At 56.0% G+C, this 15,210-nt stretch overlaps 1 protein-coding gene across 1 annotated transcript; it reads right to left on the bottom strand.

Annotated features, from left to right (window-relative positions):
- Window positions 1-1,147: 1,147 nt before the first annotated feature.
- On the bottom strand, window positions 1,148-15,119 carry GBA2 (glucosylceramidase beta 2). Its single transcript, XM_064735755.1, has 17 exons — window positions 14,889-15,119; window positions 11,057-11,148; window positions 10,734-10,849; window positions 10,415-10,633; window positions 9,470-9,709; window positions 9,031-9,133; window positions 7,604-7,757; window positions 7,200-7,325; window positions 6,913-7,097; window positions 6,473-6,577; window positions 5,715-5,822; window positions 5,083-5,234; window positions 4,825-4,931; window positions 4,539-4,681; window positions 4,091-4,206; window positions 2,130-2,321; window positions 1,148-2,042 (listed from the first exon to the last, which is right to left on the bottom strand). The coding sequence occupies exons 1-17, from the start codon at window positions 15,077-15,079 to the stop codon at window positions 1,827-1,829; spliced, it is 2,565 nt and encodes an 854-aa protein (XP_064591825.1). The 5' UTR covers window positions 15,080-15,119; the 3' UTR covers window positions 1,148-1,826.
- Between the last annotated feature and the right edge of the window lie 91 nt (window positions 15,120-15,210).

The raw sequence follows: 15,210 nt of genomic DNA, 5'->3' as shown, positions 1-15,210 counted from the left end.
TATTATGATAATTAGACAAAAATATCTTTGTAAGAATTAATTACTACAGATTAGAAGCTATAGCAATTTCTATAGTGTGATGCAGTATTTTGAAGCAGAATTCAGTATATTAAAGCTAGCTAGGCCAATTAGAAAGTAGACCCTGAAGTTTCTCATACCAGTAATTGTGGGCAAATCTCTCTGGTTCAGTCTCAAGAAGGGGGTATCCCCATGCAAGGGAGGAATCTCCATACACACTCTGGGAAGGAGGGTTTTAGAAGACCTTGACCTTAGAAATTGGGGGCAAGCTTTTACAGTAGAATGTGACTTGGCTATCAGCAGGATGTCAGCTGTGGCAGTTCAGCAGCTTTAGATACATTATCAGTAGTAGCACTTGCTGGTTTCCTTTCTTAGTTCTTTTCCAGTTCTATCAGACCTTCACATCGCTGTTTAGGATGTTGAACTTCAGGGACTGATGAGTCAGACTTATTTCAGCATTGTTCAATACTAAAAGCACCATGACACTCCTTTCTCCATTCACCCCTGCAAATAGGGAATTGCAAATATTTGCAAATAGGGAATTGTTCAAGTTATTTCACCCCCACTGCAGGCACAGCATCCTGATACAGAAATGGGACTGGGGTGTCACTCTCTCTGTCCTAGGGATACAGTGCCTCTCTGTCCAGGAGATCTGTGTTTCTGTGGGCACAACAGGAGCTCCCTCCTTTCTATCCATCCCACACCAGGAATGCACAGCCTTCAAAGGCTGCAGTGGCAGAGAAAGAAGGAGAAGGAGGCAAGGTGCACAGCCCTGCGCCAAAGGGACTTGGTGTAGTCAAGAGCCTGCAGCCCTGTGGCTCAGCTGGTGCCCACAGAGGCCTTCTCAGGAGGAATGCTCTCTCCTCTGCTGCTGGCAAGGCAGGGCAGAGCCAGGAGCCAAGCAAGAAGCTCCTGGTCTTACCTGCTGCTATTACATGTGGAGAAGTGGGTAAAGAGGGACATGCTTGCTCCCTTCAGCAAAACTCCACAAGAGCCAGACAGCATTGGGATTGTCCCCTCCCTGCCCCCTCGCCCTCCAGCCTAGTCCAGGAAGACAAAGCGAATTGCAAGAGCTCCCTCTTCCAGTTTGGTCCTGTGCCAAAGAAGACACCGAAGAAGAACGAGAGTAGACAGCTGGACAGATTTATTAAGAACTGAAGTGATTTATCCCCTTTCATGTGCTCCACTGCCTGCCCCCGGCACCAGCAGGGAGAGGGCCATGGTACCAGACCAGGACCTGCTTCTTGGGCTCAGATTGTCACTGTCCAGGGAGCCGGGTCTCCCCTGGGGATTGTATCTGCCACAGGCCCTGCTGGGGCAGAGCCCATCAGAATGTGCAGTGTCACCCCAGGACAACTACAGCATCCGTGTGCCTGAGTGCACCACTCCAATATCCTCACACACACATTCACCCACACCCTCTTCTTTCCCTGCAGCACAGCTGCCCACCTCACCCAGCCCAATGCCTGCAGGAGAGAGGTCTCCTGTGCCTCTGGGCAAGGTACCAGCTGCAGTTTGGGATGGCTGGGCAGCCTGCATGCTCTCAGGGCCCTGAGTGATGGGGAAGGAGAGGCACAGGCTTCAGCAGCAACTCCTTAAGCCACCATGCTCTGAGGAGACATCCCCCACAACTCTGGCCCCCCCTTGTGCTCAGCACCAGCAGCTGGAAGCCCTCTGAGGTCAAGGGCATGCAGTGGAGGTAGGGAAGGAAAACAGCAATGTGAGTACTAGCACAGAGAGGGAGGGGAGCGTCCCTGCCTGCCATCTGCACCTCCCAGCCCCTGGTGCCCTGCCCAGTGCCATGAGGCTCAAGGGTGGCTGTGGCCCTGGGAGAGCTGTGCCCGGCCAGCGCAGCGCTCCAGGGCCAGCTGCATGCTCCAGATGCTGAGGGGCCGCATGTAGGCCAGCGAGCGGTACACCTTCTTCTCCCGGTAGGCCTCCGGCGTCTGGAAAGCCATGCCCAGCCGCTCCCACACCGTCCGGTAGCAGCCCTCCGCCGTACGGAAGCCTTCCTCCACCATGCCCTGCACGAGAGGGAACAGCACCATCAACACGCCCACGGAGCACACCCTGGTGAGCACAGCAGCAGCAGCAGCATCCTCCCTCCTCACCTCCTGGATCATGGTGGCAGCCAGGGAGTAGACCACGCCGACCCAGACCTCGTTGGACTGCACGCTGGAGGTGTCGGGCACGCCGTCGGGCCTCATGCCGTTCACAGCGCCCATGGTGCCGCCCGCGAAGCCCAGCACATTCTTCTCAAAGATGGTCTTGAGCGCGCTGAGGACGTGGCTCTTGGGGAAAACCTGGGCGGACAGAGATGGGCTTGATGCTCATGTGAACCCCTCAGGCTGGGGCTGGAGCGGGACTGAAATTCCCATGAGGAAAAGGGCAACACAGCCCGCTGGGTCAACAGACACAAATGCCCACCTCAAACAATGACAGGAGGAAGTGAAATGTCTCTTTCTTCGAAAGGTTTAAAAAGCCCCCAAAATACTTTACAGAGACATGCTGAACCACATTCCACGTTGCTCAAGAGGATGTTGACAGTTCATCTAACGAGCTGATCTCCAGAAACAGCTTCTCACCCACAATCACGGGCCAAGCCCCTTCCCCATTGCTTGTGGGTTTGCTCTGGGGGCCTGGCAAACCACATCTGCTTTTATTGCTGTCACTTGCAAGAGAGATAAGAGCCATGGGGCTCATCAGCACAGCACAGGGACATGCCAGACACTTATTGCCACTCTGGTGACACCAGAGCCAAGGGAAGCAGAGGCTGGGATAACACCAGGCAGAACCTTGCCAGGGAAGGCTGGGCAGTCCAAAGCAAAAGCAGCAAATCCCTCCTCTCTATGCTCAAGCCAAGCATCCCTGCAGATATTTTTCCTCAGTGTGGCTCTGGAGATCAGCCAAGGGGGTGCTGTGGGAATCAGTGAAGGGCTGGAGTGCCCTTCTCTGGCAGAACCTTTTGGGCATACTCTCTTCAGGACTGGATCACAGGCAGTTCTTACATCTCATTTCTGACTTGTTCACTGCTGACTTGTGCACCCACCAAGGCCACGTCAATGAGCTCACAGACAGGAGTGATGCCAGCCAGGCAATGGAGCAAAATGCATGGAAAAAATCCATGAAAGAGCAAGGTAACAGAGGAGAGCAATTCACCAGTCCCACCTGCAGTCAGCTCAGAGCTCACCAGAGAGAAAGGACAAGTACCACCTTCAGCAGCACAAGGCTGAGGCTGGGGAAAGGCAGGCCACATTCTGGACTGCACCACATCCACTGTTTCCTCCCCAAAAGGAACTGCAGGAGGGATTTACTGCAGGAGGGCTGGGCCAGACCCTGCCTGGAGCCCCAGGCACAGCCCCAGCCCCACACTGGATTAAACACAGGAGCAGGAATGAGCAGCCAAAGTCACCTGAAGCTCCCCTCTGAATTCCCAGCACACAGTGAAGTGGTTTGTCACCCTCCCAAAGACAAAGCCACTCTTCCCTTCACTCAGCTGAGGCCTTGGCCTCATGGCCAGCAGAAAGCTTTGCTGTGACAAGAGCCCACGGGCTATACATAACCCAATGGTTCTGCGCTGCCCCTCTCTCTTTCGGGTGTTGTAGCACCAGTGGCTGCTCTGAGCATCCCAGCAGACTTGAGGAGGCTGCAGCCAATTCTCCTCTTGCAACTGAAGAGCAACAACTTTCAGGACTTGGAATAAGCCATAGCTCCCTCTGATATTAATTTTGGACTTTTTAGGGCAGCAAATAACATGGAACGTTTCATACACTTTTTTCTACCATTTTTAAACAAATAGCACCTTGCCCACAGCAAACCCCACTGGGGCCAAAGCTAGCTGCAGTTACACATCCCTGCTTGCATGGCCTCTCCGTGAGAGGGTTCTGGTCTGAGATGGATTCCACTGCACCCATACAATAGCCTCCACTATGGTGTGCAGAGTGAGAGCAGGCAGGTGCCTGCCACACTAGCCCTAAAGTGTAACCCCCAACATGTGTCAGCCCTGCTGCTGCTTCCCTCATGCCACAGGTCCCATCTTGCTACAACCACACCAGGCAGCCTCTTCTCTTACCTCAAACTCGCCTTGGTCGAGACCACAAGCTCCGAGAAACCACTGCCCAGCACATTGGTCTGACATGATGCTGATGGACGTGTCACTTCCACTGCTATCATAGTTGTAGTATTTTCCTAGAAAAGGCAGGAAATATTTTTAAAACAATAGATTAAGAAACTGGCTCATGTGAGCTGTCCCTACACACCTCCCTGTGTGGCAGGAGCACAGCTGCTTTCTCCACAAGACTTTTCTCCCTTTCCCACACCTATCCCTTCCTAGACACTTGCTCCTTCCCCTCCATTTGGAGGGGCAGCATCTCCCTTCCTTCCCCCCAGCTTGCAGGGACAGTATTGCCCCTTCCTTCCCCCATTCCCCACAAGGCTCCATGATCCAAGGAGGAGTCACTCCCTTCCAAGGGACACACGGATGGCCAGCTGAGTGTGGTTCCCTGCTGCTGAGCACCCACCATTCCAGAGCAGTCTCTCAAATGCCTCCTTGCCCTTGTTCAGGATGCCCAGGTATTTCTGCTGGATCTCAGTATCCCCAAGCACCTCTGCCATCTTGCACATCACGCAGACGGCAGCCAGCCACAATCCGCCGCAGTAGGCACTGCCAGAGGCAAACAAGAGGAGCATCAGCAATGTGGGACACCTTAAGGGTTCAGTGACAAATGGGATACAAGGGTCCAGCTCTGAGCTATGTCCCTTCCCCACAGCCCCCTTCTCCAACCCCCACCTGCCTCTCTTGCTCACCTGGCTCCGTGCACCACCCACGCGTCATACGTCTGGTCAGCAAAGCCTCCGTTTTCAATGAGCCCGTCGTTATCAGTGTCAAACTTCAGCTCCGACTCCATCACAGCCTGTGGGAGAGGCAGGACATGGTCACGCAGTCCTCACATCCTGGAAGCTCCTCACGCTCTGCTCAGGAGCATCCATCCTCTCAGGAAGCGGCTTGGCTCCTGAAGTGGGAAGTGGGGAATGGTGATGGCCTATGGTCTGACGTCCCAGTACCTGGCACACTGGCCACATGTCCCGCAGGTACAGGGAGTCATGGGTCAGGTAGTAGTCACGGTACACCTGCAGCACAAACTTGAGGTTGAGGTCCTTCCAGTCAGCAGTGTCGTGCATCAGGTAGGCATTGACACGCTGCCATGGCTCGTCACCTAAGCCAGGACAGACCAGATGCAGCAGGACAGCAAGCAACAAACATCCCTCCTCTAACACAGGAGCAAGGACCCAAGGGTGCTGTGGTCAAATAGCACTGAAATAATTTGTTGTACCCTGTGCCATCTCTAGCGAGAACAACCTTCCTGCTACTTCCCTCCATCTCCCTTGTAAAAGATCCATGCAGCACGGTCTTCATCACCACCCCACACCATCCAGCTTTCCATTCCCAGAAAATACAGAATCACACAATCATTTAAGTTGGAAAAGACTTCTCAGCACTGCTAAGTCCACCACTGAACCACATTTTTAAGTGCCACATCTACACTTTTAAATACACCACAGATGGTGGCACCACAACTTCCCAGGCAGCCAGTTCCAATGCTTGACCACAAAAAACAGTGTATTTCATGCACCATACCCATTTCTGACAGCTTGGCACCCCCTCTGCTCCCCCACAGGCCCAACAGACCCCTCACCTGGGTCTCCAATGTCATGTGGCACCACATTTTTCATTTTCACCTGGGCTGTCTGACCACACATCAGGTACTGCCGGGGCTGGACATCCTCGTTCACCACAGTGACAGCTGCAGAGGACACAAAGCACGACAAGTAAGAAGGGCAGCAGAAATGGCTGCAGAAAGGTCCAAGTATAAGCACACGCATAGCCACCAGCACCAGCGTGCCAGGCTGCCCTTTGGAGCTCCAAGATCACAGCCCTCTGCAAAGGGCTGAGGGGACAGGCTGCTCTCCATCCCCCACTCAGCAGGGAACACGCAACTGTCACTACCCCATAAAGGGAAGGCTGGGAAGGGCATCCAGTGGGCTCAGCCCTACCAGAGCCCAGCAAAGGGCTGTGCTCCACACCCCTACTTAGGCCACCACCAAGCAGCCACCAAACAGCCAGAGCACTGGGAGTCTGCAAACAGCTCCATGTCTGCTCTGCAAGAGGCAAGGACAGAGCTGGGAAGACCAGGGGCACCCCCAGGGCAGGCAGAGCCAGCTGGGCACCCCCAGCATGGCAAGAAGGCATCCCCAGTGCTGGGCACAAAGCTGCTGGGGCAGCAACATTCCAGGGCTGCAAGTGCTGGGCACAGCAGAGCGGCTGCAGGGGGATGCTGGCTCCAAGGCACACATCTCTGCAGCAGCAGCAGCAGCAGTGCTGTGCCCAAGGCTCTGTCTTTTCCCCAGGTGAAGTCCTGAGCAGGCAGCAAGGCAAGGCTCTGGGGACACTCACCAATGTCATACTGCAGGCTGATCTGCAGCTTGGGCCACAGCATGATGAGAGCGAAGGAGGCGTAGAAATGGACATCATAGGTGTTGTACATCCGGTACTCCTGGCCTGGCAGGACAGGGCAGGTGGTGAGGGAAAGTAGACTGCCATGGGCAGGGGACAAGGGGCAAAGCTCCTCCCTCCATGGGCCCCTGGACAGGGGCATCTTTCCTAGCACAGGCAGGGGCTCCCATTCCAAGAAGGTTTCATTCTCTGCACAGAGCACCAGGCATGTGGGGAACACTCCATGCCTATCCTTCAGGGCTGCAAGGGCTTTTCCTGAGAATAGCACTGCCCCCTACCCACTGGAGTGTGAAAAACATCCCCATGGCAGGTTCAAAACACATGGCTACAGTAATGGGAGGGCTTGAGGCTGGAGAATGCCTCACATCCTTGTGAGTTACCTTCCAAATAAGCAAACCTTCCGTACTCCTGCAGGACAGGGAGGAGGTGGGACAGCCCTGCCCCTGCCGGCCCCTGCAGCTCCTCAGCACGGCAATCAGGGGGCACCTCCATCCAGATGGTCCCTCCATCCGTCAGGAAGTAGAGCTCATTGAACAGGGCTGACTTGTACCAGGGAGGCAGCTGGCTGTGGGAAAGAGGGAAGCTCAGCCTCGGAGGCCAAGGTGGTGATGCTCCTGTGGCAGCCAGGCCCAGGAGGCCACAGGGAAGGTGCTCCCATCTGCCCTACCTGTCCTCCAGGATGGGATTCTGCCATGCTTCGATCTTCCTCTCCCACTCTTCATAGTGTGTCAGGGCGTAGTGGGACAGGGCAGGAGCAGCATCACCATCACCACCAAAAAACCGGGTGTACCGCCTGCCAAGGGAGGGTTTGGTCAGCACCCATGGGCTCCACCTGGGAAACCCCCACGGACACCACAGAGGGACACTGGACTGCAGAGAACAGCAGAACTCAGCTGCTACTGCAGGGACACTGGGAGCAGAGCTGGACACAGGGTCCTCTCCCTGAGGTGACGGGGCCACAGCCACCAGGAGTGGGTGGCAAAAGGTCCCCTCATAGCACACAAGTGAGGGAGGAGGGAAAACAGGGCTCTGGGGGCATGAGCCAAACACCAGTGGAGAGAACCCACCTACCTGAGGTGCAGCTTCTCCTTGGAGCCAAAGTGAACACAGGGCATGTCCCAAGCCAGGGCTAACTCCAGCGTCTTGTGCCCATGGGCAGGCACACTACAGCTGGCACACACTGCTGCTGCTGTCACCTCTCCCTTCTCTGTCGGTCTGCTTTTACCTGCCAGGAAAAATTAAGATATTCTTAAGTAACCAAGGAAGACCAAAGGGAGGGTAACTGAAGTTGACACACACCTTGAGGGAGATGAGAGTGGGCAAACCAAAGCTCCTGTATAACCTGGGAGGTACAGCCCAGGGTTTTAAGGGATGATGTTGCCGCAGGGAAAAAAAAAACTTCCATGGGAGGAGTGGTTAAAAGGATTCAGTCATCCAAGAACAGGAACAGAACAGGCAGGAAAAGCCACCAGGCATGAATGGAAGCTACAGAGTATCCCATGACTCTGTATCTGCACTGCAGTCAGAGACACTGTGACTTTCTAGGGACAGTCATTGTTTCCAGCTTTTCGCAGGGCGTTTGAGCCACCCTGGTATTTAAGAAAAGCCCTTAGGTGGCTGGATAATTATATGCTGGTTCTGACATGTGTACAAGGTAAACTCATTAGAGCAACATAAGCACAGATCCTGACTATGATAATGTCTGGCATGCATGAAGAAAAACCACATCTCAATAGCCTGGAGAGCTCTGAGTGCATCTAGGCAGGAAGCTTTTTTTTCTGGAAAAAATTACATAGTAAACGACTCAGTGACATAATTTAAGCCTCAAGAAAACTTGCAATGACCTAGCATCACTAGTTTGTCGGCATCATCCTTGTTTAAAAACTGACAGACATTAGGGAAATGGTCACCTTTTATGGCAATAGCAGGTGAGTACCAAAGGCTGGAGATGCCACCCTGCTTCAAGGCTCCTCCCAAGGGAGTGAGCAGAGACCTGAGGATGGATGCAGAATGATCAGAAGAATAACAGAGACGTTCAGAGAACTGTTACAGTAGGAAGAGGACAGACAGTGACTGCAGCATTAAACCCCAAGCACTGTTAAACACTGGCAGTAACAATTCTGACAGGACACAGCTAATTTATCTGGAAACAGGATATGAAGGGAAGGGGGCTGGGCAGCACGCTGGCTTCCTAGCAGAAATCTCAATTCAGTGTGCAACCACACACAGAATAATGAGATACTGGCACGTGTAACCAATACCCAAGAACAGCCCCAAGGTGGAATGAACAACTTTTGGAGAACCACAGCAAGGACAAGCAATAGGAAGTTTGGATACAGCCTAAATTTGGGAACAAGCCACAGCATCCTGGGGAGATTCTGAAGAGCCAAGGAGGCTGGAGGAAAGAGCTCTGCCCTGGCTTGGGTGCCTACAAGCAGCACGGCCACCCACTTGCCCGGCTCCCCTGCACCGGTCCCACGGAGGAGGGAGGCACTCACCAGGGGGTGAATCCAGCCTGCCATCCTGCAGGAGGTCCTGCCACACCTCTCTACCCAATCCCATGGGATTGAATGCCGTCACATGGGTGACTCCAGTGCCAGCCTGAACAAGGGAAGAGCATCATCAGGGGCTGCTCCTTTGGAGGAGAACATTCATGCTCTCCCCTCCCCAGTACCACCAGCAGGACATGACACTCACTTCTCATGGGCTGCCCAGCAACTCTCAACTTGTTACTTCAGACGCTCTCCTGACACCATCCCCAAAGAGGGTGCCCTCAGAGAAGTCATGTCCCCTCTCCTGATGTCAGGCAAGCCTTGAGGAATGCTGCCAACCCCAAGCCCTTGCACTGCCATCCTCTGCCAGCTGCCTGCAGGCAACTCCCCGGCACGCTGCACAAGCTCCCCAGCAGGAGCCCCAGCAGCAGGGCCAGCCCTTTACCTTCTCCCGGGCAGAGATGGCCAGGGTGAAGGGGTTCACGGGCGGGCAGTGGTGCAGCAGGACCCCAGCAACGCGCTGGCCATCCTTGTGGAAGGTGAAGGGCTCGTTCCAGTGCCCGCCGCTCGCGGCCTCCTTCGCTCCCGGGCCGTTCTGCAGGCTGAACATGATGGACACCTCCACATCCTCATCCCTGCCGTTCTCCACCTCCCAGATGAACACTCCCACTGGCAAGCTGGAGTCCTGGCAGAGACGCACAATGCTGTCTCCAGGGCTGCTGCTCCACAGGCAGCTTCCCCAGCATCCTTTCCCCTGCTGGGGACACCACGCAGGATGCAGCGGCAGCAAGAGCACCGGCAATGATAACTTGGACTTGGAGTCTCTTGCCAAGCTGAGGAGCAGCAGCAGGAGCTGAGGAATTTGGAGGGCAGGCATGGCAAAATTGCAAAGAGAAGCAGCCCTGGGCTGGCAAGCAGCACACTGGGCAGCAGAGGGACAGAAAGAGGCCTTTAGGGCTCAGCCTGGCATCTCACACTCACCTGCTGGGCAGGCTGATCCAGACTCACGTGCTGCTGCAATGCCGGGGTAAGAGGAAGGTCAGACGTGTCCCAGCACAGCTGCCACCCTCGCCTGGGGCTGGCAGCCGGCACGGGCAGCACTGAGCCATCCCTTGCTGCAGTGCCGAGCTCTGGCACGGCTGCAGGGCTGCCCCCGCCCGCAAAGCTGCTGAGAGCGGCCGTGGGGAAACTCTGGGAGAGTGGCGAGCAAGGAGCTCCACCCTCGGGAGCGGGGAAATGCTGGGAAAGCGGCAAGCAAGGAGCTCTGCCCTCAGGAGCGGGGAAACGCTGGGAAAGCGGCAAGCAAGGAGATCTGCCCTCGGGAGTGGGGAAACGCTGGGAAAGCAGCAAGCAAGGAGCTCTGCCCTCGGGGATGCCGTCCCCGCCTTACCTTATAGTCATGGGGGATGACGGGTGAGACCTGCCTGCAGGTGAGCACCACCTGCTGCCCCGGCAGCTCATAGACGAACCAGGCACGGGGGTACAGGGCGTGGTAAAAGGCATAGTGGCCACAGTAGCCCCAGTTCCAGCCCTGCAGGCTGCTGGGTCTCTCCACGGACAAGACCTGCTGGTAAATGGTCTGCCCCTTGCACCGCAGGCACACTGTGAACTGTGGAGGAGAGGAGCAATGCAGGGGTGAGAGGAGCCCCGTGGCAGATGTCCCAAACCCAGGCTGTTGAAGTGACTGTCACTCCCCTCACACACCCTACCTGGTTGGTAATGACCGTTTCGTAGTGGTAAAGGCCAGGGTTCAGCTGCCAGCGGCAGAACTCTCCCCGCCAGCCACGGGTGATGGTGCCTCCCCCGATCCCGCCCAGCGGGCACCCTGGCAAAGACACCAAGAGTTAGCAACCCCATTCCTCCTCCAGGTGGCACCTGGCTCAAGAACTCTCCCCCTGCATCTCTGCAGGGCAGAGTCAATAAGAATTGCCCAAATTGCAAAAGCTCCTTGATTCACTCATTCCATCTAGCACCCTAACTGCCCCGTGTGAACCCCTGCCCACCCCAGTGCCCAGAGTGGATGGAGGCTGACCATAGATCTGCTGCAGAGGAACAGCACACAAGAGGTCAATGAAGGCCTTTTTCTTCTCTATCCGGGTCTTCTTGACCCACCACCTGAAGTACCTGCGAGGGAAAGAGAGTATTGAAGAAGTGAGGAGCAGGCAACACTATCCCTTCATTGTCACCAGGCAGGATGAGCACAAGTTGAGCTTTCCCTCCTTTCAGAGGTGTACAAGGGGAACCTGTGCCCCATGCATGGGGCACAAGGGGTGATAAGGCTCTATCACCCATCTGCAGCATGCATTACTCAGCAAGCACAAGCGGGCAGAGTTCACACAGCTCAGGAATGACTGCAAGGGCAACTCAAGAGCAGGACTCCCAGCTCATGTAGCACAGGCTTTCCCAGATGTTCATGGAGAAGTGGGAATGCACACCAGGGCCACCGCCACCACCACCCCCATGCCTGGTACAGTGTCCTGCTAAGGAAGGCCTGCAAGTAGAGGTGCAAGCCCAGAGGAGACACACACTGCCCCAGGGATACGAGCCTTGCTCTTCTACCTCCACTCCATTGCCACATATTACCACTTCATCAGGGGCAGAGGGCACAGGGCAGCCCTGCCCTGGAAGTGGTGATGGTTGCTGTCTGCAACTGGCAGGATCCTGGGGACTGGCCTCCATCCACACACCAGCTGCACAGACCAGCACTGCCCATCAGATAATTCCTCACTCAAAGGTCTGGGAATCAAGACACCCAAACAGGGGCACACCTGGAGCTGGGTGTGCCAGCACCACTGCAGGCAAGAGGAGCAGGGCTGGGGTCCGAGTCAATGCTTGTAAAGTACTGGCTTTGGCTAATAAACTGCCCCAAGTTAAGCCTCCTGTACAGACACAATTAGCACATGGAAACCAGCTGCCGGACCAGAAGCTGCTGAACCTTGCCCAGTAAGCAGTCAGGTAAGACCTAGCTGGCAGCTCCATGGCTCTGGGTGCCAGGTGGGCAGGGGACACACAGGAGCCCCCACCATGAGCAGTGTCCCAGAGCTACCTGCAGACGTCCATTCCATATTGCTAAGCAGAAAACCAGCCCAGCCAGGAGCACACAGCCTGTCCTGTCCCCGGTTGCACAGGCTGCAGAGCACAAGCAATGGGCAATGAGCAATAATTCCCTGGGGACATGCACACCCAGGAGCAAGGGGGAGAGGCTCTCCCATGACACCTCTACTACCCTTCCCAAACTGAAACAACCCACAGTTGACTTTTTGGCTGCTCATTGGGCATTCACCTTTATTCAACAGTATCTAAGGTCCCCAAATCCCTCTCAGGGTGAGATTTTCTGGGCTGCAATCGCACAGGACCTAGCTGCAGCCTGCTTTCCACTCCTACAGACGCAGCTTTGTGTTTGACTGTCTGTGGATGTTTTGCTTATAGGGGTTCAGGGCATGATGAGAACCAGCCTGTCCTGCTTGACTGCCCTGAACCAGGGCCTGCCACTATCTTCCAGCTGTATCTGCTGCAACTGCTCTTCTCCAGACAGGACAGTCCCAGCCTTACCCCGCCAAGGCGAGGTTTTGGCAGTGCTCTCTCTCTCAAGGAAATGATTATTATTCTTTTTCAACCCAGCGTCAGGAACCAACCCAGCTGCTTCCCCAGCAGGCTTCTGGCAACAGGAAATAAGGTGCCCAGGCAAAGTGGCTACAGCATAGCCTAGCAGGGCATCCTGACTTCTTTGGAAAGGAGGCAGGAGATGGGTTTCAGGAAGCAGTTTTTTTTTTCTGAGGAGAACACAGTAGAAAAGCTTTGGGATTTATTGCCACTGCCAAAGTCATTTTATCATCTCAATATGCAAACTCTTCTCCTGCCAGCTTCTCCCAAAATCACACAAGCCAGGAGGAGAAGCCCAGTGGTCAATACCCAATTGCTGGCTATTAACAGCTCTGCCAGGGCTGAAGAATAACAAGGAGAAAGATTTTGTGTTCTGTAGCACCAAAAGCCCTGCCAGGGCTGGAGGACATTTCTTCTCCTTCAAATTGGCAGAGGAGTTAAAACCTAGCTGAACATCACCCAGCTGATCTGGATTCATGGCGTGACCCCTCTCGGGACACATGAGCCACCTCTGTGGAAACCTACCTGCAGCTCTTCTCATGCCTCACCAGCCCCAGCTGAGCCCTCTGCACAGCCCTTTCTTTTCAGACACACGTCCCCTGACAAGCCCTGATTAACAAAAAAATCCTGCATCAGGGCTGTCCACATCCCCAGCCACGTCACCTGCACCTAGCACTGGTGCTGCAGAAGAGGGCACCCTTCATCATGTTTAATTCAGCGCAACAGTGTCAATCCAGGATGTTGTGGCTCCTCTGCTGAGCTTCTCTGGACCTCCTGAGCCCAAGCAGTGCTCCCAGTGGCTACAAGCACCTGCACCAGGTGACTTTGCACTCAATGCACCAAGCCATGACAAGTTTTGAGAACATCCCTGGCACAGGAGTCACTCAGGAAAGGGCAGGCCAATCTGCAGGGCTTCACAGATCCCTGTACCATGACACAGAACTGAACTCCAGGTTTCTCTTGCAGCACCAGCACCATGGTTTCCTTGAGCTGGCTACCCCAGCCAGGCAGATGCTGAGATGCCCACTGATGCCTGGAGCATGCAGCTTCCCATATATCCTCACATTCCTGAATGGGCTGCCCTTTCAGCCAACAACATTGGCCTTGGGGTTTAAATCAAAACCACGCAGGTTGTCTCCTCTGCTCTTATGGATGGAATCTCCTCACGAGGAAGCTCTTGCCGTGGCAAAAGTACTTTTAGAAAACAACCAAATTACCTCCTAAACTTGAACAGTTTGAAGTTTGACTTCAATCTTCTTGCTTTTTTCCTAGGACTGATACAAGGCTCTTCCAGACTTCAATGAGAACAAGGCCAGGATCACCTCTCCTCCCTGCTCACCCCACCAGAACTTCACGCTTTCCCACATGCTCAGCTCATCCCAATCTGCTGCAGCAGCTTTTCTAGCAGCCTTTATTTATCTCCAGTGCATGACCCATGCCCTCCTTCCTGGGTGCCCAGGCTCACACCGGGGCGTCTCAGGTCAGACCAGCAGGCTATGCACCCCAAAGCAATCCAGAATCTGCCCTTTCATCCAGCTTTGCAGGAACCAGCTTGGCAAGTGGCAGCCTCCAAGGACACCAGCAGAAAATGGAGGCAGGAGTCATAAATCCAGCACAAGGAAATAAGCGATGCCGTGGCAGGTCCCCGCGTTCAGCCTGGCGGGGGCACAAACACTGCCAGCACCCAGACTCCGGCGTTAAAGACTAAAACGACACTCTGGCTTTCCAGGCGTGCTCCCCGTCGTTACCTCCCGCTCACCCCGACGCAAAGCCCGGAGAGGTGCCCCGCTCCCGAACCTGCCACGGCACACAGCGTTCCAAACCCCTCCCAGCTGGCCACAGTTTAACCTCCAGCTGCCAGCACTGGGGACTGTGCCGGGGAGGATGCGGCAGCGATGAGCCCCAGGGGTGGGAATTGGGCGTCCCCATTCCCAAACGATGTCCCCAATCCTCCCAGCTCCCCCCTTTCTGAGGAGCCCAAGCGCTGGGCGCTGCCCCTTCAGCACCAATTGCTCCCGGCGCCGGCGCCAGGAAGGCTGGAGAGTGCCGGCGCCTCCGGGCAGGAGGAGGGCGGCTCCCGCCAGCCCGGGGCCTTCCGTGATCCGCCGGACTCTGCCTCTCCGTACACCGGGACATCTCCGGCGCCTGCCCGGGGCGAGGCCCCCGCGGCACCGAGCGGCTCCAGCACAACGCCGTGTCCCCTCGCGGGACGCCCTCCCTCGTCCCGGTGCGTTCCCGGCCCCCTCCATCCCCCGCCGTACCGCAAGCCGAGGCCGACGTGCCGCAGGACATCGCGGAGCGGCACGTCCCCGGCGCCATACGGCTGCCGCAGCTCCTCGAAGCTGTGCGCCAGGCAGACGCGCCAGCCGTCCGCCGCCACGCCGCGGCCCTGCGCTGCCCCCTCGTAGCGCCGCATCAGCGGCCACTCCACCGTCTCCTCCGCCGCCGCCATCGCCGCCCCCCGCCCCGTGCGCGCCCTCTTCTTCACCGCCCCGCCCCGCCCCGCCCGCGCCCCCGGGGCACGGCGGAAGCACGGACCCGCCCCGCCGCCGGTCCCTGGGGCTGCCCGGCCGAGCGCGGCCG

This window comes from Zonotrichia leucophrys, chromosome Z, assembly GCF_028769735.1.
Source record: "Zonotrichia leucophrys gambelii isolate GWCS_2022_RI chromosome Z, RI_Zleu_2.0, whole genome shotgun sequence".
In the NCBI taxonomy this organism is placed as follows: Eukaryota; Metazoa; Chordata; class Aves; order Passeriformes; family Passerellidae; genus Zonotrichia; species Zonotrichia leucophrys.
This window is presented reverse-complemented; position numbering and strand designations above follow the sequence as displayed.